The following is a 20,806-nucleotide window of genomic DNA, read 5'->3' on the forward strand; positions in this document are numbered from 1 at the left end:
TGAGAGTCTGCAATTACAAGATGTTGTTTCAAGAATAATTTATTCAACTTGTGCTTTCAAACAAAAATAATAGTACAAATGCTTAACTAGGAGGACAATACCAGCTTGTCCTGTTCAAAGTCACAAAAACAAAAACCATTCGATATCCATTAATGACGTCAACATATATCAGTGGCGTGATTCATACACAATGTGAACCATCCTATATCTCTGAATAGCAGTAAACAATAGTGGAGAATTGTAACTGAATATGCTGCAGTCTCAACACACCCGTCATAATCATACAAAGATGATCTGGTCTCACGTGCCCCGTCACCTGACAGTAGTGTTTGTCACAAACCTCAAGATATGACAATGTAAAATCCCAGGTCATACATGAATATACATTACTGTTTTTTTTAATGAAAGAAATTATTACTTTTAGGTGAAAAAAAAAAAAGGTATGCAAGCAACAACTGTTTTCAACATTGATAATAATGCTATGTTTCTTAAGCACCAAATCAGCAGAATGATTTCTGAAGGTTGAAGACTGAAGTGATGGCTGCCAAAAATGCAGATTTGCCATCAAATTAATAAATACATTTTTAAATATTGAAACAGAAAAGTTATTTTAATATTTGTAATCTTACTGTATTTTTAAAGAAAATGTCTAAAGCTTACTGACCCCAAACTTTTGAATGATAGTGTATATGCATCAGGTTCCATCTTATAGCTATTTGTATGTATATTAATGATATTTTAAGCAAACATAATGCAGTATTATAACAACAGCTGCTCATGCTGTGTTAGAAATTTCAGTGTCACAATATCACCTTCTTTCATTGAACATTATCATCTTCATTTTTAAACACCATTCAGTGAACTCTGAAATATGCTGATGTAACAGTTATAATAATAATAATAATAATAATAATGTGCAAAATGAGCTTTTCCTAAAGTTGTCCTCTTCCTCTTAAGACCTCAGGCATTGTCTTCTCCTCCCCTTTACTCTTCATACCAAACTTTTAATAAAACTCAAGTACAGTAGGAGTGGCGGACGAGTAGAGCTTCCGCTTGATCAGCCGATATTCCCGTCTGAGGCTCAAGACCTTCCCGCCTCCGAACAGGATCTTCAGCGGAGGCCATCCACCCAGATCAGGCTGCAGGACCACAGAGACCTCAAAAGTCGGCGTGAGACTCTGATCGGGAATGACGGTGCCCAGTTTCAGTAGTGTGCCCTTGCTTTCCATGAACATGTGGATCAGCGCGCCTCGTATCCCACACGGCTCATCCGTGGATGAGCGCAGGATGTCTCCGGCCACGCGTGTGGTCATGCGCTTGGGCAGACGCAGCTCCTGACAGCTCAGACTGGCTCCTTTGGCCTCATAGAGGCACTTCTCAATGCGTTTGGCCAGGTCGAATTGAAGACGAACGTCTTCTCCTTCTTCCTCTTCCAAACTGCACTCAGATCCCAGACCTGTGAATGAGTAAATAAGAAGAACGCGTCAGGCTCAGCTGACCGGACAGGAACTTTACGCCTCAGCAGTTTGAGAGTGACCAGTGGCTCATTAGATTAGGATCGAGAAACTAACACCGTCAGCCTCTGATACAGTGTCATCAGCTGATCTAAGCTGCCATGGACTGAAGTGGGCAGAATTAATATGTTGCAATTTTGGAAAACTGGAACTATGAACATCCCTGCTCATGAATAATCACGTGTCTGATCTAAAAGCTTTTGAACAGTAAAAGAAAGGTTTAATACACTATAAGGGGCGAGGTGTCATAATGGGGATATTCTGTCATTTTCAAAAAATAAAAAAATGTAGGCCTACACAAGACACGTGACTCACCCTGACATCAACGTTTATTCGACTTTTAAACGGACCTTTTCTTCAGTGTCATCCTGTTTTTATTTATTTAAATATATCAATTTAACATTTGTGAGCTAGGTTATTTCAAATCAACATGCAAAACCAAAACTTTTGACTTTTGTTACTGAGAGAGAGCGCCTAGCTGTGACAACTTGCCCCGGTTTCTCTTATAATATATGATTTAGACAGGAATAGGATACTTACTTGATGAGCTGTGTGCTTTCATGAGTCTGCCGCAGTGTTTGAGGTTGTCTCTGCCTGATCTGAAGTGCTGTAGAAAGCGCAGGTCCTCAGCTAGGTTTTCCTGCTCGCTCCTGACGGACATCCCGTTACCGAACACAAGGGCTTGCGTATAGACCATTTTAACGTGAATTCCTCCGAGAGTTTCCCCGACAGCTCGCCCAGCTCTTCCACTGAGTGTTTCTTTGTTCCTTCCATGAATGCGAGAGGTTGAATGTGTCGCTCTTCTGGCGGCAGCCGGCTTTATACTGAGCTGTAATGTTGCATCAGCTGAAGTTTGTGGGATGGGCTACATTACGCAAACTCACGAGAGGTGAAATCAGACCAGACGCCGCGAGTACATGCAACCGAGCCGGCTTCTTGCGTTTATATTATATTATATCATATCATATTATATAGACTTTATATTAAGCAAACATAGCTGACAAATAAACATTTTTATGTAAATTTTATGTAGACTACAAATCTGACTGGTCACATTTGTCTTTTTCCACATTTTTAAATCACCTTTATAAGCTATATATGTTTGATTGTTTTTAGCCTGACAGTATTTTTCTAAAAAAAAAAAAGAATTTTTCTTCAACAATCTTAATCATTTAACAGTTATGGGAATAATATATAATTTCCCTCCATTTTTGTATTTTATTTACTACTACTTTTTCCACAATTTTTAATCGACCTCTATAACGTTTTTGAAATTAACTCAAGTATCCTGCAATATTTATTAATTCATTCAATAAATGATTATTTTATTTTATTTTTACATGTAGTTTTGCAAATAATATGATATCCTAAACGTTACTAAACTACTTTCATTAGTAGCAGCCATTTATGGGAATATTACATATTTTTTCCCCCATTTTTGTATTTTATTTACTGTTTCTTTTTCCACAATTTTCAATCTCCTTCTACCTTTTCCCCAAATTCGCTAGTCATGCAATGATTCATTGCATATTACATTTGAGACCCTTGGTTAAAAAAAAAAAGAATTAATAATTTATCAATGAGACAAAGAAATTTAGTGTAAAGGTTAGTGACCTTTAAATAAACAGAAGTGCCTATATGTCTTAATCGTGACAGGTGATTCAAATTGACATCACATATGCACATAAATGCTGATGGACAGAACAATTACTGTATGTGCTGTACTAAAAATGTGATTTCTAGAAAGTGATTCAGATGGTGTGAGATGAGGTGTGATTATTCACAGGTGAGACTCACATGACCTGAATGACAAACACCTGATCAGTAAAATCCAGTTCAGCATTTTCTCTCTGAAACATGTTTTTACACTCTTATTTAACTCTTTAAAGCCTTAATATTTCAAATTACATTGAACTAATAAACAAACAGAACCTTTTTACCTGTTTAGCTCCTGTTTGTTAAGTTGCTTAATTTACAGCTTTTCTTTAACATTAAGTTTCTTTTTCTGACAGTTTTCACACAGAAATGTCTTAATGAAGTAAATAATACAATATAAACCAAAAGAAAGCAGATCTGTGACTTAAGTCTGTCTGATCTGCTACAGGTTTGATCTAGAAAGTGCTTTTACAGTTTTACTGGCATCAGCAGCAACTGTCTGTTTGCCGTCTGTCTATCTCTGAGTCACGATGAGGGACTTTTCCTCGTGACCTCACCTTTGTTCTCTGTCATTAACCAACCGGTCGAGCTGTGACGTCGCATTGCCCCACTCAAACATGCAGAAGTGAAGAAACATCTTACGATATTGCAATGAGGAACTAGACGAGACTTCTGTAGAAACACCTTCCAGAAGTTATGTAAATGAGGGTTGAATAAATGAACCACAGATCTCCTATATGTTTTACTGAGTGGGTGAACGAGGAAGGAAGAGTAAACTATTTGAAAACCTTTGACCATGGAGTGCTTTCATAATGTGACATACAGAAAATGGTTGTGTCTTCACTGAATCAGCTGTTAAGACAATACATTCATGTGACCTTAGACTAGACTTATTTCAACCATATGTTTTAAAATATTGTTGGTTTTTCCTCCTTTCCAGTTCACAGATCCTCATGACTACAGTCTTTGTTGATTTTGATCACAAACAGATGATAGTGAAACCCGTGATAGTTCATCTATCACTGTCAAATCAAAACCTGACGGACACGTTGTTTCAATCAGGTCCATATATGGATCTCTTCATAGGAAAACCCTCAAGTCATTTTCAAACTATAAAAAGATGATCAAATGTGCAGAGAGATAAACCATCCATAAACTTAACACCTAGTTTTCATTTATCATCTGAGTGTCAGATAAATCATTTTATACACCAGCCAAATTACATCAGCTCAGCTGCAGAAACCTGATGGACTAGTTTAACACTTCATATAAAAAAAATATTGCTCAGCTAAATTGCTCAGCTTCAGAGTAAGCTCTTTATTGATTATTTCAAATTAGCTATCTCAACTGGATAAGATATTTGATCCATGGATAAATGTTAGATTTAAACATGTTAGTCATGGACGAGCAGTGTGGTTCAGCTTAAATCATCATTCCTAGTGTTATGCATCACCTCTGTCATCATGACTTGTTTAAACTTGTTTTTCTCATTCACTGTAATTGTTCTGCTGCAGGACATGGAAAGTAAAAGAGTCAGTCAAAGTAGAGCTGTTTCACTGGAAGAAGCAAGGAATTTTTCAACAGCATTTGAGAATAAGTAGTTCTTCAGTAAGGGAAAAAGCATACACAGGAATAAAGACATTAATTCTAAGGTTTTTACATTTTTAATATGCAAAAATTAATTTTATTTCTTGTAAAATCTTTTTTTTTTTTTTTAAGCAACAGTAAGCCCTCAAAACATCTTTTTAGTAAAAGTCCTATGCGTTTTTGTAGGTGTTAGCAAAGCAATATCTTTCAACATATTCACAGATGCAAGTCTCTGATGCATAAAAAACCCTATATAATATCAAAATGTTTTAATAAATGATGCTACATTTATTAGTGGCATAAAAACATATTCGTTACTTGAAATGAAGTAAACATTAACTGAAATAAAATAAAATACAAAATTTTATTTGAATTTTTATTTAGTTTAAGTTGAAGTACTAAAATAACTAAAACTAAATAAACTAATAAATAAGAAATAATAAAAACTATATAGACAAATTTTTAAAAAGCTAAATACAAATTACCAAAACATACAACAAAATATAAAATTCACAATATTAACAAAAACTATAGCATATAAAAAAAGAAATACAACCCGAATTCCGGAAATATTGGGATGTTTTTTAAATTTGAATAAAATGAAAACTAAAAGACTTTCAAATCACATGAGCCCATAATTTATTCACAATAGAACATAGAGAACATAACAAATGTTTAAACTGAGAAATTTTCCACTTTTATCTACTAAATGAGCTCATTTCAAAGTTGATGCCTGCTACAGGCACGGGGGCAACAAAGGGCTGAAAAAGGAAGAAATTTTGAAAAGATTCAACTGGGAGAACATCTAGCAACTAATTAAGTTAATTGACATCAGGTCTGTAACATGATTAGCTATAAAAGGGATGTCTTAGAGAGGCAGAGTCTCTCAGAAGTAAAGATGGGCAGAGACTCTCCAATCTGTGAAAGAGTGCGTAAAAAGATTGTGGAATACTTTAAAAACAATGTTTCTCAACGTCAAATTGCAAAGGCTTTGCAAATCTCATCATCTGCAGTGCATAACATCATCAAAAGATTCAGAGAAACTGGAGAAATCTCTGTGCATAAAGGACAAGGCCGAAGACCTTTGTTGGATGCCCGTGGTCTTCGGGCCCACAGACGACACTGCATCACTCATCGGCATGATTCTGTCATTGACATTACTAAATGGGCCCAGGAATACTTCCAGAAACCACTGTCGGTAAACACAATCCGCCGTGCCATCTGCAGATGCCAACTAAAGCTCTATCATGCAAAAAGGAAGCCATATGTGAACATGGTCATAAAGTAAATATACTAAAACATAAATGATTCTAAAGTAACACTGAAAGTGTGAATGTGTCATGAGCCTTTATTTGGGTGCTGGCAGATAATTTGCATTGAAACTGTCCATATTTACAGAACAAGACACGATAAAGAGGAAACACAGAGAAAATGAGGGTGCTAATGAGCAGCTGATTTAATGGATTCTTAAATGTTTACATCAAGGTCTATTCTATTAATTCTAAGACTGAACACAAGCAACCAAGAACTCATACAGAGCACTGCATGATCCAATCTCATCTCTTTGCATTAGGTTGGTTAAAATAATCAGTGGTCTCCACTGGTTCAGATCTTAAGGATTGTGGTTGGCTGAACATGAGGGTGGGGTCATTGCTCATTGGGTCTTCTGGATAAGTGGCATGATGCGCAACATTAAAATTCCTAATCGGACCCTCTTCTGGAACAGGATGGACTTCATTTGGTAGCTCTTGGATGGGATCCATGTGAATCTCTCCGTCCTGCTGTTTGAGGTGCTGGATGATCTCTCTGGAGAGGTAATGAGGCTCACCTGTGTGCTCATCTGAAAAACAGGTGTATAAAATTCAGTATTAGACATGTAGGAGAACTGTAGGAGAAAACTACAAGAATTTTATCCAGATAAGATTTCATAGTCTATTTTAAATTTCAATTCTGACCGTTGAGCAGGATGAGCCGGTAACAGTTCCGGCACTCTAGAGAATCTTCCAGAATTTGGCTGAGCGTTCTGTAGAACAACAGGACCTGCTGTTTTCGTTCTCTTTCTCCAAACCCTGCACTGCTCTCATGGGACATCCGATACAGCGTCAGCAGTGGTGTGGCGTATTCCAGAACACAGCTAAAAGTCTACAGGAACACAAAGAGAAGGTAAGACCTTGGATTTATTTTCAGTGTCACTGCAGCTTTTAGCCACAAGGAGATTCTGTTTTGACAGTCAAATGTTTGTGTTGCTGCATCTCAATTTGCATACTATCCCTGCTATTTCAGTGCACTTCATTGAAAACTGTTCAATTTGTAAACAAATATTATAACACATTTTAAGGCAGTTTGTTTATTTTAAGGTGATTTATTTTATCTAGAAACCATTTATATTTGTCTTAAAGTAATCCAAGCTTTTAGGCAAAAACATGTAGATGGTTTTGAAGAAAAAACTAAACATTAATTCAGTTATGTGTGTGCTAGTGATGAGTGCTTTGTGAAGCTTTGAAACCTTTGTGGATCATTTGTTGATTCGGAGCAAATGCCAAACTCATGTGATTCAGTGATTTCAGTAAATGAGCCTTTGTTACACCACAATGTCAAAACATTTCAAATTTTCAGTGGTTTACTGCCATAGAGTGTGATTCTGTATACCCATGAATAAGTGTCTGTATGGTTTTTACCCAGTCTAGGATCTGTTTTATAAATTTGTAAACATTTTTAAAGGCACATTTGTATAACAAAAAGGAGTTGTAGTTAATAGTCTATTAGCCTGATTAACCAAGTTCTCTATAATACAAACAAAACAAGCTCTGCAGTTTAATAAAATAACAATGTTAATGGTATTCTAATAATAACGCTTTGTTAATTGCATTTAATAGATAACACTTTCAATAAAACATAAAAAGTGAAACAAAACAAAAAAATGTTTACCAGTGTCACCAGCGTGTGGTGTTTATCATTTTGTGAAGCAACTGGTTCTGTTGATTCAAAGTTTCATAAACTTTTGTTTCTCTCATCACTAAGATGTGCAAACGTCTGCATCAGTTCTGGCATATAACGTTACCACACAGCCTTAAAAGTATGGAATTCCTGAACACCAGAGAAGTTCAGACTAGAAACATGCACATTAACAGGCAACACATCTATCTATCAATCAATGGACACACTGGTGCTAGTTTAAATGCTCTGTATATCATATCTTTGCAATGATTTCTTTGAAAAAAGTTCTTGATCATTTCCAGTATCAAAGAACTTCAATAATCAGTAATCAGCATTAGCCCACCTCGTTGTCCTGGGTGATCTTGTAGACACTGTTCTTGTAGCTACGATTCCGCACCCCTGCTGTGTCCCGCTCCAGTTCTGGAAGGTTCTCATGGAAGATCACGTTGGTGTCCTCCTCTTCAGGTTTGTTTGGAACCTTTGCATTGACGGGCAGAAGGATGTGTAGACGTGAAGAGCTCATTTTCCCCCTGGTGGAGGAGTACTGGTTCACCTTGTTCTGTAAATCTGCAGGTGAAAGAACAGAAACGTGAAAATAGAAAGTGAGCAGAATCTTTCATATGATCAGATGGTTTGACAGCTCAGGGTCATCATTTAATCACACATTTGAAACATGACTTTGAAATTATGAAGAATGTCATTACTCTTAGATCGGTCGTGGGCCCTGTGTTTCACCTGGTTGCCCATTGACAGCAACATTACTCAAAAAGTTTCCCCATGTATCATCATCCTTAGGCTAAACTATTCCTTAGTTTTGGATACACTGCACTATTTGGCACTTTTATCCAAAGTGACTTATATTGCATTCACCTTGGTATTGCTAGCACCATGTTTTATTTAAGCTACGGGACTATCTTAGTCAGATTTTAAATTAACATGAATGAAAACGAGGCTGTGAGGGATATTTCAGAAGTCTTTTCAGTGGCACACACTGTATAAAAGTCATAGATTTTCACAACTTTCAAAACTGTTTTATGACGTTTTTGTCTACTGAAAGTTTTTCGTCTAACAATGTTGTTAAACAACAGTACAATCCATTGAACTTGCTGTACTTCTATCCCTCACAGTCTATGGCAAGCCGTTTTAACTTTTATTCATTCTCAGGATATGACTTCTTGATATCAACAATTCAATTTTCACTAGTTAAAATGTTCATTCTTGATATCAGGAATTAGATTTCCACTAGTAACAATGGCTATTTTTGATATCAGCAATTGCATTTCCACTAGTAACAATGTTAATTCTTGATATCAACAATTACATTTTCACTAGTTAAAATGCTAATTCTTGATATCAGCAATTAAATTTCTACTAGTAAAAAATATTATTTTTGATATCAAGAATTTATATCATGGTAATGGCAATAGGCAAGCCGTTTTAACTTTTATTCATTCGCAGGAAATGAATTCTTGATATCAACAATTCAATTTTTACTAGTTAAAATGTCCATTCTTGATATCAGGAATTAGATATCCACTAGTAACAATGGCTATTTTTGATATCAGCAATTACATTTCCACTAGTAACAATGTTAATTCTTGATATCAACAATTCAATTTTCACTAGTTAAAATGCTAATTGTTGATATCAAGAATTAAATTGTTGATATCAACAATTTAATTTTTGATATCAACAATTGTATTTTCACTAGTTAAATGTCACCATAGGCTGCCATTCAAAATCAATTGTTGATATCAAGAATTAATTTCTTACTAGTAACAATTTAATTCTTGATATCAGAAATACAATTCTTACTAGTAAAAATGTCTATTCTTGATATCAACAATTTAATTCTTGATATCAACAATTTAGTTCTTGATATCAACAATTTAATTGTCACTAGTGACAATGTTCATTTCTGATATCAAGAATTACATTGTTGATATCCTCCCAATTGTTGATATCAGAAATACATTTTCAGATATCAAAAATGAACATTGTCACTAGTGACAATTAAATTGTTGATATCAACAATTAAATTTTTGATATCAAGAATTAAATTGTTGATATCAAGAATAGACATTTTTACTAGTAAGAATTGTATTTCTGATATCAAGAATTGAATTCTTGATATCAACAAAGCCAGTTGATATCTGAAATTGCCCTTGCAACTAGTGAAAATATAATTACTGATATCTTAAATAACATTTTAACTAGTAAAAATACTTTTACAGATATCTAGAAATGCCATTTTTACTAGTAAGAATAGCTATGGTAATGAGCTAATGAATATTAATGAGTTCTGGTTTTCCCATAATCCTTACGTCAGCACTGGCCAAAGATGGCGGAAGAACGTCCAGCAGAAACGGCTCCTTTATTTATTTGTTTTGTCAATGAAGCATGAAATTATGGCTGGATTTATTTATTTATTTTTTGTTAATTGTTTAAAAAAATGTAATTTTATCCTTTTTCTTTTTATTGGCCACCAAGTCCTTCAGATAATTAAAGGAAAAATGAACAAGGCATTAATTTAGCTATAAAATAATGTAGTTTTTTTCATATGTTTATTTTTGGTTTCATTACACTTTCTTCTAATACATCAAATAAAAATTACAACCAAAATGAAAAATAAAACATAATACTGCGTCATACAAAGTTTTAACGTTTTGCTGGAATTTATTATTTTTTTTTTTAAATATCGTTGTATTTAGGCCACTTGGACGAGTCGTCATATCGCGTGCCCAAATTCGTGCCGACGAATTGTTTTTTTTTTTTTTTTAACTGTAGCCTACATTTTGATGTATTATAACACCGACACGTTTGATGATCCGACATATTTGCACTCTCTGCCCAATTCGGCTTGGATTTTCTTGACCATTGGGACCAAACGTGATACACACTGTAATGTCCTAATACTTGCATTATTTTTCATATAACATGTTGTCCAGCTGTTGAAGTATCGGTGGACAAGATGAATGATAAAGTCTATTGAACCCTTACGTTAAATTTGACACTGCACTGATACACTCTTCTGAAAGTTAAGACATGAACAATTGTAGTGGGTTCGGAGTGGAAATGGACAACGATTTAATAAGAATTATGTAATCTTGCAAAGGATTTTTATTTTTTTATTGGGGGTCGTTTTATAAAGTTAATTTATAAAAACGTTTGGAGCACTTTTTGTTTGTTAAATGTAAGTTTTTTTTTTGTTTGTTTGTTTTGTTTCTTTTTTTAAGTAACGACCAAGCGGCCAGCGGCACAGTGAGCTGATCATAGCCTATGTTTGATCATAGCCTTCTCAAATCATCAGGACTTGCCTAAAATAAAATCTATAGAAATAAACAGTTCAAGCATATCACAATGTTAGTTTAAATGTTTGAACTATATAAATGTGTGCTAGGTGCATATCTCATTGTTTGTGTGAAGAGTGGAAGCTGAAGCGCGCTCTGCAGGACACGGAGGCGCCAGAGAGGTCACTTGCATTTTTTTCTTGATAGTGGAAACAACTTAAAATATGCTGTAATTTTTGCTCATGAAGGTAAGAGTAACATTATTCGGAACTGTAAAGGGTCTACTTTCATTTGTGTGCATTCACAATATCAACAAAAGGTTGTGCTTTCATAAAATAAATAGGAAAACAGAAGATGCGCTTGCCGTCTCGTCTTGAATAGGAGCGCTTCACAATGATGAACCTAAACTCAACGAATTGAGTCACAAATATGATAAATATGTCTATAGAAAGCTTTAAATTACTACTTTAAAACGAAATAATTGAAATCGAAAACAAAAACTCTTTCATTATGTAATCTGTAAAGATGCATTTCTGTCTAAAGGCACGTCCAATGAGGAGATGGCCAGTCATTTTTCATCACCGTCTAAAATATAAAAATAAGGAAAAGCCTAAAACAGGCCCGATTATATTTTTTTCAGATTTTTATGTTGCTCTGCTCTGAATTCCTTAAACTTTAAAGGATTTTCTGCAACGCAATTTTGTCTGATATGTGAAGTATTTATTAGCCTATTTTTTTTTAATCCATGCAGCAAATGCTTTAAAAACAGCTTTAAAAATGACTTTATTGCATTCCAGATGATTTTAAATAACTTTTCACTTTAAATATTATGGGTAGCTTGAATGTAAAACATTGTCATGAATTCGTTGTATTCCCGTTTGTAAAATAGGCTACAAATTGCTGTAGTCGAACCCAATCTTATGAAAGTGCGTGTAGCACGATTTCTATTTGACGTAATGTTTATAAACAGAAATTGACTTTGGCATGCAAAAGTCTGATACATTCATTATTAATGGCATGGCTGGTTCAGTCGACAGAAATACGGGACACACGGGCCTATAATCTACTGCTGAAATGTTTCATGGTACGCACAGTGCATACAGCCGTACACCTGCAGGCGCCACTGATCTTGCCCATCTGGTTCATTGCTTATTATCATTATTATTATTATTATTATTATTATGGATGATTCCTTATACTGTGACTCCCTCTAGTGGATGAAATTAATATCACAGCCTTCATCTTCCAGTTGAAATGGCTGTTAGTTTAGAATTTGATTTCGGCTATTTGAAAACAGTGAATACATTGAATTCTATTTACAGTAAGTGAAAATTGCATATTTTCTTAGCAATAGATTATATTTACACTATTTAATGATTGTAATATTTTCTTGCAGTAATAGTAGTTTGATGCTGTTTGTATTACTTATTGCAAATAGTGGGCGATATCTGCACCTCAGTATTGTAGTTGGCTACATTATAAAACAGTATACAATAATAACGTATTGAGTGTAAATGATAATTTGTATTAAAATGATTAACTGGATGCCGCCCCTACAACTAACCCTTTATAACCAATAACAAGACGTTATTTTCCAGTTTTGGAATATTTCCTTAATTTTTCTTGAAAATAAATGCATTTCCGATGTGACACGGGATGTAAAAAAGAGAGTAGAACGAGGTCGGCAGAAGGCGGAATCGAACCCGCGTTTATCGCGTCAAAAACTTACGGCTTTACGCTCTACTACCTGCGCCACTGAAGCTGACAGCGTTCGGAAGTTTTTTGCAGTATTCTAATTCTACGACACGTTGGTAGGCGGAGTTATCATGAGTAGTCTCTGCCTAAATGAAGACAAAATAATTATTAAAAATAGCCTACAGGAACGTTTTATTTTCATGAGAGGGCAATCGAATGTGCCGTTCTCTTTTGGGCTCTGTACGTTGTCGTCTATCCACCATAAACATTTATAAAGGGCGGCACTCGTCATTAAATTATGCACATATCCAAAAAGGAATTCTTGATATCAACAATTTAATTTCTGATATCAAGAATAGACATTTTACTAGTAAGAATTGTATTTCTGATATCAAGAATTAAATTGTTACTAGTAAGAAATTAATTCTTGATATCAACAATTGATTTTGAATGGCAGCCTATGGTGACATTTAACTAGTGAAAATACAATTACAGATATCAACAATTTAATTCTTGATATCAACAATTAGCATTTTAACTAGTGAAAATCTAATTGTTGATATCAAGATTTAACATTGTTACTAGTGGAAATGTAATTGCTGATATCAAAAATAGCCATTGTTACTAGTGGAAATCTAATTCCTGATATCAAGAATGAACATTTTAACTAGTGAAAATTGAATTGTTGATATCAAGAAGTCATATCCTGAGAATGAATAAAAGTTAAAACGGCTTGCCATACACAGCCTCGTTTTCATTCCTGTCAAAAATGAAAGGCGCTACCCTGACTAAGGTGATAGCTACTACAAGATAGCTTATTACTTTTAAGGGATCTCAAAAGAACAATTTTATTTTTACTTTTAATTATTTGCTGGCTTTTTAGTTTAATTAATCTAAGTTACAACTATAGCATGATTAATAGCTATTTAAAAGTTAGCAGCCTTTGAGTAAACTGTGTGTTATTACTGCCCCCTAGAGGCCACAACAAATATTCTCACATGTAGAGTGCAAACGAATGTACCTGGAAGGACAAATTTGAGGTAGCCGGTATAGAAAGACCAGGCCAAACCATGTGCCACATTCATCTTCTTCATTTCACAGATTTCTGAGATTTCAACTGAAGTAGGGCCCTGCAAAAACACAGAAACATACAAGTTTGTTAAATATATATACTTGTTTAATTTGTAGGGTTTTTTTTTTCTTCTTGTTTTAAAAAAAAAATTGTTTTATTGTTGATGATCCACAGCTAAGTTGCAGTACAAACACATAGTTGTTTGCAAGAAATTATAACTGAGTGAGATGTTTATGTATGAAGATAAATGTATGGCTGGAATGGGAATTTTAGCTTCCACAGTAATCCTGAAGTTAAGAACAAGTAAAGGAGGATGACATTGTGTAATAATCAATATTAATAGTAATTTATAAATCTAAAAAATGAGATGTGGTTTTAGTTGGAAAGCCGAGCTGAAGAGAGAAACTGCAATCAGAAAACCACAGGGGTATTCTGAAGGTCTCTGAGCTATTAATATCAGTATTAAATATCAGAATCAGGTGTCCTGATAAATCCCACCAGTCTCTGTGAAAGCAAAAGTGAAGCAGCTGAGATTATACAGCACCTTTAAATTGATAGTTATACATTACATACAGTGTACTTTGAATATTTTTCCGTCAGTGACCTTCATGTGTTAAATGAGTACTGGGTGTGTTATATGTTTCTTGTGTAGCATTTCAAATCAAGACTGAATGTCTTTTACCTTCCAAACTGTGCTTTTTGAGTGTGACTATCTGATATTTTTGAAGATCCTCTAATTATAGACTCTGTGTAGACCACTTGAAAACTACTGCATATGTGAAGTGCTGTGTCACATTGCATACCGTTCCTTTAACTGAACCAGTTGAACAAGTATGTACTGAATTTTATTCACATAATCATTTGATTTAGACTTTGCTCTCCTGGCATGTGATGAATCTTACCAGAATCCCCAAGCTTTTGAGTACCAGGTAAACAGCGCACATGAGGGTTATGGTGCTCCACTGTTCTCCAGAGAATGAAACTCCACCCCACATTAGCATTAGGAATATTGCACACATTCCGAAAACGACATACCCTCTAAAGCAAGCCTGAAAGATCTCATTCATTCTGTCGTGATACCTAGAAAAGAGCATATTATGTATTGAAACAATACATTTTTGAATACTTTCATCCAGCACTATGATTCCATGAAGAACTTTTAACATCCATGGAAACTTTACATTCCACAAAATAGTGGAAAAGGTTCTTTTAGATTTTTTTTTTTTTTTTTTTAGGAGGGGAATCAAAAATGGTTCTTCTATGGCATTGCTGCACAAAAAAAACCCTTTTAGAATCTTTATTTTTAAGAGTGAAGACAATATTTCATCACATTCTACAACTAAATTGCATATACAAACTGTTTTCTAACCTTTGTCTTGAATGGAAGAGCCACTCCTCTGCAAACAAGCACATACTGTGAATAAACCTTTCTACTGTGATGCAAAAAGCGACCATTCCAGCTCTCTCACTGATCCTGTCAGAGTCCAGCAGCCAAGCAAACAGCAGCATGAGAAGCCCCAGTCCAACAGAACACACCACCGGCAGCCTGCTGCGCGCTCTGGGGACCAGACCGTCCTCTCCCGTCACACCATACATCTGAACACATCACATTCACAGTGTAGAATCAACCACTCATTAACTCCACAGATTCATGCCCCAGAGGTTGATTTTTATCAAAACTAACCGGTTTAAACCCTTATGCCTTCATTATTTATGTATTTATCATGAATATAATTTCTTAGATTTTAATGTGATTGTTTTTATTATTAAGGACATCTAAAATGGAATTATCCTTAGCAAGACAGTTGGCTGTTGGCCATTTTATTCCAAAAATGTAATTTCCATCATTTCCACTACAGAATGCTTTTAAAAACAACACAGGATTGAAATGTTATTGGTTTTCATAACAGAATTCCCCTGTGATAAAACTGTCCATAGTTAAAGAAACGCCCATTTACATCTAAATCTATTTTTATTGTGCTTTACACTTCTAAATTTCAGATGAATTCTACTTCTACTTTCAATCCTTTATTGGTTCTTGTTTTGCGCATAGTGTTGTATTGCAGATGTGCAATGGATTTCATCATACTTAGACCTGGGTTTACGGGAACTACTACCAGTTTTAAATTACTGTAATGAATGCCACTCCTTGTTATGACTCTGTCGTGTCTGAAGCTTCATTTGGATATAATTTAGTGGAGCTTGTTTGCATCTCAGATACGACAGATGGAGAGATTCACCATATACGGACAACGCAAATCACAAGTGAGAGGAAAAACACCTGCTGCAGTTGTGTGAGGGATTCTCAGCACCTGCTGCTTTATTTCGATATCCAACTACTGTAACCACAGAATTACTCGATCTAACTCACACGTACAAAACCTCATAAAGATCAAACAGCTTTATCGGTGTTCACTACCAGTGGACTGTCAGCCATGTGTCAATATCTTGCAGTCGAAAGGGGTTTGGGTGGATTCGCTTCAGTTCAGAGGCAGTTTTTGCAGATTTAGAAAGATTTGATTAGCAGTAGCCTATATAACAGGCTATTAAATGATTCATATATATATATTATCTAGCCCCCATTTTAGAAAGCGTAGTTGTCATACCTCCGGTGACCAGAGGAGAAGTTCAGCTAATAAACATGTTAAATGCAATAGTCTATTAAAAAAATAAACTGAATTGCGAAGTTTAAACACATAGGCCTACACTGGTCCCCAAAAATATTTGGACTCTAAAGCCATATGAATGTATTAATTTTAAGTGCATCAGATAAAATGTTTAAAAGTATGCTTGTGCTTTCTTTCACCTATTATAATGCTAGCTTTTGATATTTTGCCTTCTAATGCAATTACTGTACATTTTTACAGTTGATTATAAGAAACTATAATACATGTTCAAGCTTACCTTAGCTTTGATTGTGACCAGTTTGGTTTTTATCCTCTCTCTTCCGTGCAATCTTCTGATCTCTCTTTCTTTTTTGCTCTGTCTTTATTGGTTGGTTCTGTCTTCGCTTTCACAACACACCTTCTTTGTCTGGCCATTCACTTTCGCTTTCAGTAATGGGGAAAAGTCCTTGTCCAAACAAGTTTGGAATTCTGTGTTCCAAATGGTTTTTAATGCACACTACAAGTACTAATCTTGAAAAATAAAAGATATATACACAAATATATGTTGCCTTCAAAAATAAATGTAAGTAGGCTATAAAATATTTCACATATTTAGAGTCCATATTTACATGTGGATAGGGAAGTACAGTGGGGTCCATAAGTGTAAGAGAAGACCACACTGAAAATCTGGGACTCAAATCTGCAAATGCATGTTTTAGGGCTTAATGTAAGATGAAAAAAGCAATGATTTGCACTTTAGGTCACTAATCAAATAATTAAATTCATGATACTGATAATGTGAACTGTACAGAAGGTCAGTTGTCTTTCCAGTGAGGACATATTGAATGATATTTTCATGCAGCTCCAGAGACTGGTTAAGGATAGATGGTATACAGATACACCAGTAAGTGGCGTCAGGTGATGAATCAGTTAAGTGAATGACAATCATAATGTTTAATTTAGGCACGAGATAAGCCACTGACCTTATAAGGGGTCCTGGGGCAGTCGTGGCCTAATGGATAGAGACTTTAACCCGAAGGTTGTGGGTTCGAGTCTCCGGTCTTGCAAGAATTGACGGTGGGGTCATGAATGTTTGGCGCTCTCTTCCACCCTCAATACCACGAAAACCGCTCCCCGTGTGTGTGTTTGTTCACTTCTCACTACTCTGTGTGTGCACTTGGATGGGTTAAATGCAGAGCACAAATTCCAAGTACGGATCACCATACTTGGCCACACGTCACTTCACTTTCTTCTTTCTTCACTGAATCATTCATTCAGCTGATTAGTTCAAAAACATTGGTTCATTCCAGTAGTATCCTCATTCAGGAACGAAACAACTGGATGTCCTTAAAAGTGAATCACTGAATCATTCAGCCGAATAATTCAAAAACACTGGCTGCATCCGAAATAGCATACTGCCTTGAGTAGGTATATTTTTTGAAAAGCATTGTCACATAACCTACCTGTATCAGTTGTGTGTCATTGCCTTTCTTCTCTCCAGTGGCCTCATGGGATAGTAAAGTGTCCATTGTATGCACTTCAGAATCACGCCGGAAGTAGTAGGTAATGTGGGTACTTTTTGCCTACTTTTTTGTAAGTGCTGTGAATTAAGACATATTTATTTTGTCACATACTGTTTTTTGCCTACTAGCAGGGAAGTATGCGTTTTTGGATGCAGCCACTGCCCTTGAATGAGTCACTAAATCATTAATTTAACGATTCTTTCTACGACCACTGCTACATTCAGAAACAAAAGAGTCATTGAATCATTCATTCAGCAGATTTGTTCAAAACAGTACTGGTTCATTCAAGCAACAAACAAGCAACTTCTTATGAGTCCTGAATCATTCACTCAACCGATTTGTTCCAGAAAGATGATTGTTGATGGAATGAAAGCGACTGTCTTCATGAGTGAGTCACTGAATGCAGTGGTTGTGCTGTGACTTTCTTTAACGGTTTTCATTTTCTTTACATTCATGTCTATTTTATGGTCTCTTTTGAGTGTGGCAGGTGTAGGTTGTTATATTTTAGTATATTTTTAGTTATATTTTAAGGCTTTTATATTTTAAATACAAGTGCAAGTACACGTAAAAAAAGTCACATTGACTTTTAGTTGCATTATATTTGCATTCTTTGTTATATTTATTTGTATCAATGACCATTTGTTTGTTTAAGCACTTTGTTCATCAAGTATAATTCTAAACTGCCATCTGTTGATCACAAGAGTCTGGTATGTGATGCTAGAACATTTTTTTTTTTTTTTTTTCCAAGAATTATGAGCCATCTGTGTATTTAGTGACCTGTAAATGAATATTAGCCCATCCCTCTTGCTTTCAGCAATATCTTGGGAAGACAAAATCGAGAAGTTAGAATTACCTGACAACCACTGCAGTTGAGACATTTCTTGTTATCATAAAGTAATTTAACTACTAATGAAACTTAACAATAGAGACGGTGTGACATGTGTTCATGTAGTTTACTGAGAGTGAATCATACGAAACCTGTCAAGAACATGTCCAGATCATGATGTAACACTGAAGACTGGAGTAATGATGCTGAAAAATTAAATTCAGCTTTGCATCACAGGAATAAATTTTATATATATATAAAATACAGTCATGGCCAAAAATATCTGCACCCTTGCAATTCTGTCAGAAAATGCAACACTTCTCTCAGAAAACTGTTCCAATTGCAAATGTTTTGGTATTCACGTGCTTATTGTTTTTGTTTGCACTGCAGCAACACAAAAAACAGAGAAGAAAAGTCAAACTTGATAAAATTTCACACAGAACTCAAAAATGGACTGGAAAAAATTATTGGCACCTTGTCAAAATTGCAAGAAATAATTGCTTTTCAAGCATGTGGTGCTCCTGTAATTTGTATTTAGACACACCTGTGGCAAGTAACAGGTATGGGCAATAGAGTAATCACACTTGCAACCAGTTAAAATGGAGAAAAGTTGACTCAACCTTTGTGTTGTGTGTCACACGGAGCATGGAGAAAAGAAAGAAGTGTAAAGAGTTGTCTGTGGATTCGAGAGAAAAAATTGTGGAAAAACATGGACAATCTCAAGGCTACAAGTCCATCGCCAGAGATCTTAATGTTCCTGTGTCCACTGTGCGCAATATCATCAAGAGGTTTACAGCCCATGGCACTGTAGCTAACCTCCCTGGACGTTCGAAGGATTGTTCGAATGGTGGATAAAGAACCCGATTAACCTCCAAACAAATTCAAGCTGATCTCCAGATACAGAGTACAACAGTGTCAGCTCGCACTATCTGTCGCCATCTGAATGAAAAGGGACGCTATGGTAGGAGACCCAGGAGGACACCACTGCTGACACAAAGGCATAAAAAAGCAAGACTGGAGTTTGACAAAACTTATGTGACAAAACCACAATCCTTCTGGGAGAACGTACTGTGGACAGATGAGACAAAAGTAGAGTTTTTTTGGTAAAGGACATCATGGCACTGTTTACAGAAAAAAGAAATGAGGCCTTCAAAGAAAAGAACACAGTCCCTACAGTCAAACATGGTGGAGGTTCAAAGATGTTTTGGGGTTGCTTTGCTGCTTCTGGCACTGGATGCCTTGACTGTGTGAACGGTATCATGAAATCTGACGATTACCAAAGAATTTTGGGGTGCAACGTAGTGGCCAGTGTCAGAAAGCTGCGTCTCCATCAGAGGTCATGGGTCTTCCAGCAGGACAATGACCCGAAACACGCTTCAAAAAGCACTCAGAAACGGTTACAAACTGTCATGAATCTGGGTTATGGTCTTCCGTTCACTCATCACCAGAGGTTACTCGCTCATCACATGGACTCTTGCACCACACTATTGTTGCATTTCACCAGACTACATTTTCCCAGCATTCATTGCACCAAGTACACACAGCTGTCTCAATCACACGCTCCCACCTGAGAACTATCTCACAATCACACACTCTATATAAACCATGGACTTCCATTCACAGTTTGCCGAGTATTGTTCTGCGTGTAGCACTCTCCAAGTGTTAGCTGCCTTACCAAGCCATTCTGTGTTTCTGTTTAGCTCTGCATTTAGTTCTGCATATATCCCTCTCCTAGCGATGGCTCGGTAAAGTAGCTATTCTGTGTTTTAGTTTCCGTATTGTCTAGCATTTATCGCTCCCCAAGTGACCGCTACTCGACGGAGCCCACTTGGCTGTCTTAGTCTTCCCCACTTAGTTGTCTTAGTCTTGCCTTGCCTGTTTCCTCGTGTACTGATTTCTGCCGTTGTATCTTGGATTAACCCTTTGCCTGCTGTCTCGGACTGTGTTTGCCACTGAACAGATTATTGCTCGTGTACCTGGATTACCCCTCTCATCTAGCCCTCTGGATATTGTTCACCGATCGGAGACCATGCCCGTTCACTTGAGTATTCCTCTGTCTTGCCCTCAATATACCTGTTTGCCATTTTTTTTTTTGACCCT

The 20,806-nt window shown here is 35.8% G+C and overlaps 2 protein-coding genes and 1 long non-coding RNA gene across 5 annotated transcripts in view; 1 reads left to right on the plus strand and 2 right to left on the minus strand.

Moving 5' to 3' along the window:
• Window positions 1-23: 23 nt before the first annotated feature.
• si:ch211-39i2.2 (DNA damage-inducible transcript 4-like protein-like) lies at window positions 24-2,380 on the minus strand. Its single transcript, XM_058798887.1, has 2 exons — window positions 2,055-2,380; window positions 24-1,456 (listed from the first exon to the last, which is right to left on the minus strand). The coding sequence occupies exons 1-2, from the start codon at window positions 2,209-2,211 to the stop codon at window positions 1,005-1,007; spliced, it is 609 nt and encodes a 202-aa protein (XP_058654870.1). The 5' UTR covers window positions 2,212-2,380; the 3' UTR covers window positions 24-1,004.
• A 3,809-nt stretch (window positions 2,381-6,189) lies between these two features.
• sting1 (stimulator of interferon response cGAMP interactor 1) lies at window positions 6,190-19,018 on the minus strand. Of its 3 annotated transcripts, XM_058798174.1 has the most exons (8): window positions 17,341-19,018; window positions 16,656-16,846; window positions 15,121-15,347; window positions 14,654-14,831; window positions 13,701-13,809; window positions 8,038-8,261; window positions 6,713-6,899; window positions 6,190-6,597 (listed from the first exon to the last, which is right to left on the minus strand). In XM_058798174.1, the coding sequence occupies exons 3-8, from the start codon at window positions 15,345-15,347 to the stop codon at window positions 6,314-6,316; spliced, it is 1,209 nt and encodes a 402-aa protein (XP_058654157.1). In that variant the 5' UTR covers window positions 16,656-16,846; window positions 17,341-19,018; the 3' UTR covers window positions 6,190-6,313. The 3 variants fall into 3 exon arrangements, with proteins under 3 accessions (XP_058654157.1, XP_058654158.1, XP_058654156.1); XM_058798175.1 differs by lacking the exon at window positions 16,656-16,846; XM_058798173.1 differs by lacking the exon at window positions 17,341-19,018 and having other exon boundaries at window positions 16,656-17,325.
• Window positions 6,819-20,806, plus strand: part of LOC131553471 (uncharacterized) — a 35,653-nt gene continuing 21,665 nt past the window's right edge. Inside the window, exon 1 of the long non-coding RNA XR_009274191.1 lies at window positions 6,819-6,920. This is a non-coding gene — a long non-coding RNA (uncharacterized LOC131553471). The remainder of the gene's footprint in view (window positions 6,921-20,806) is intronic.

This window comes from Onychostoma macrolepis, chromosome 14 (assembly GCF_012432095.1).
Source record: "Onychostoma macrolepis isolate SWU-2019 chromosome 14, ASM1243209v1, whole genome shotgun sequence".
NCBI classification, from domain to species: Eukaryota; Metazoa; Chordata; class Actinopteri; order Cypriniformes; family Cyprinidae; genus Onychostoma; species Onychostoma macrolepis.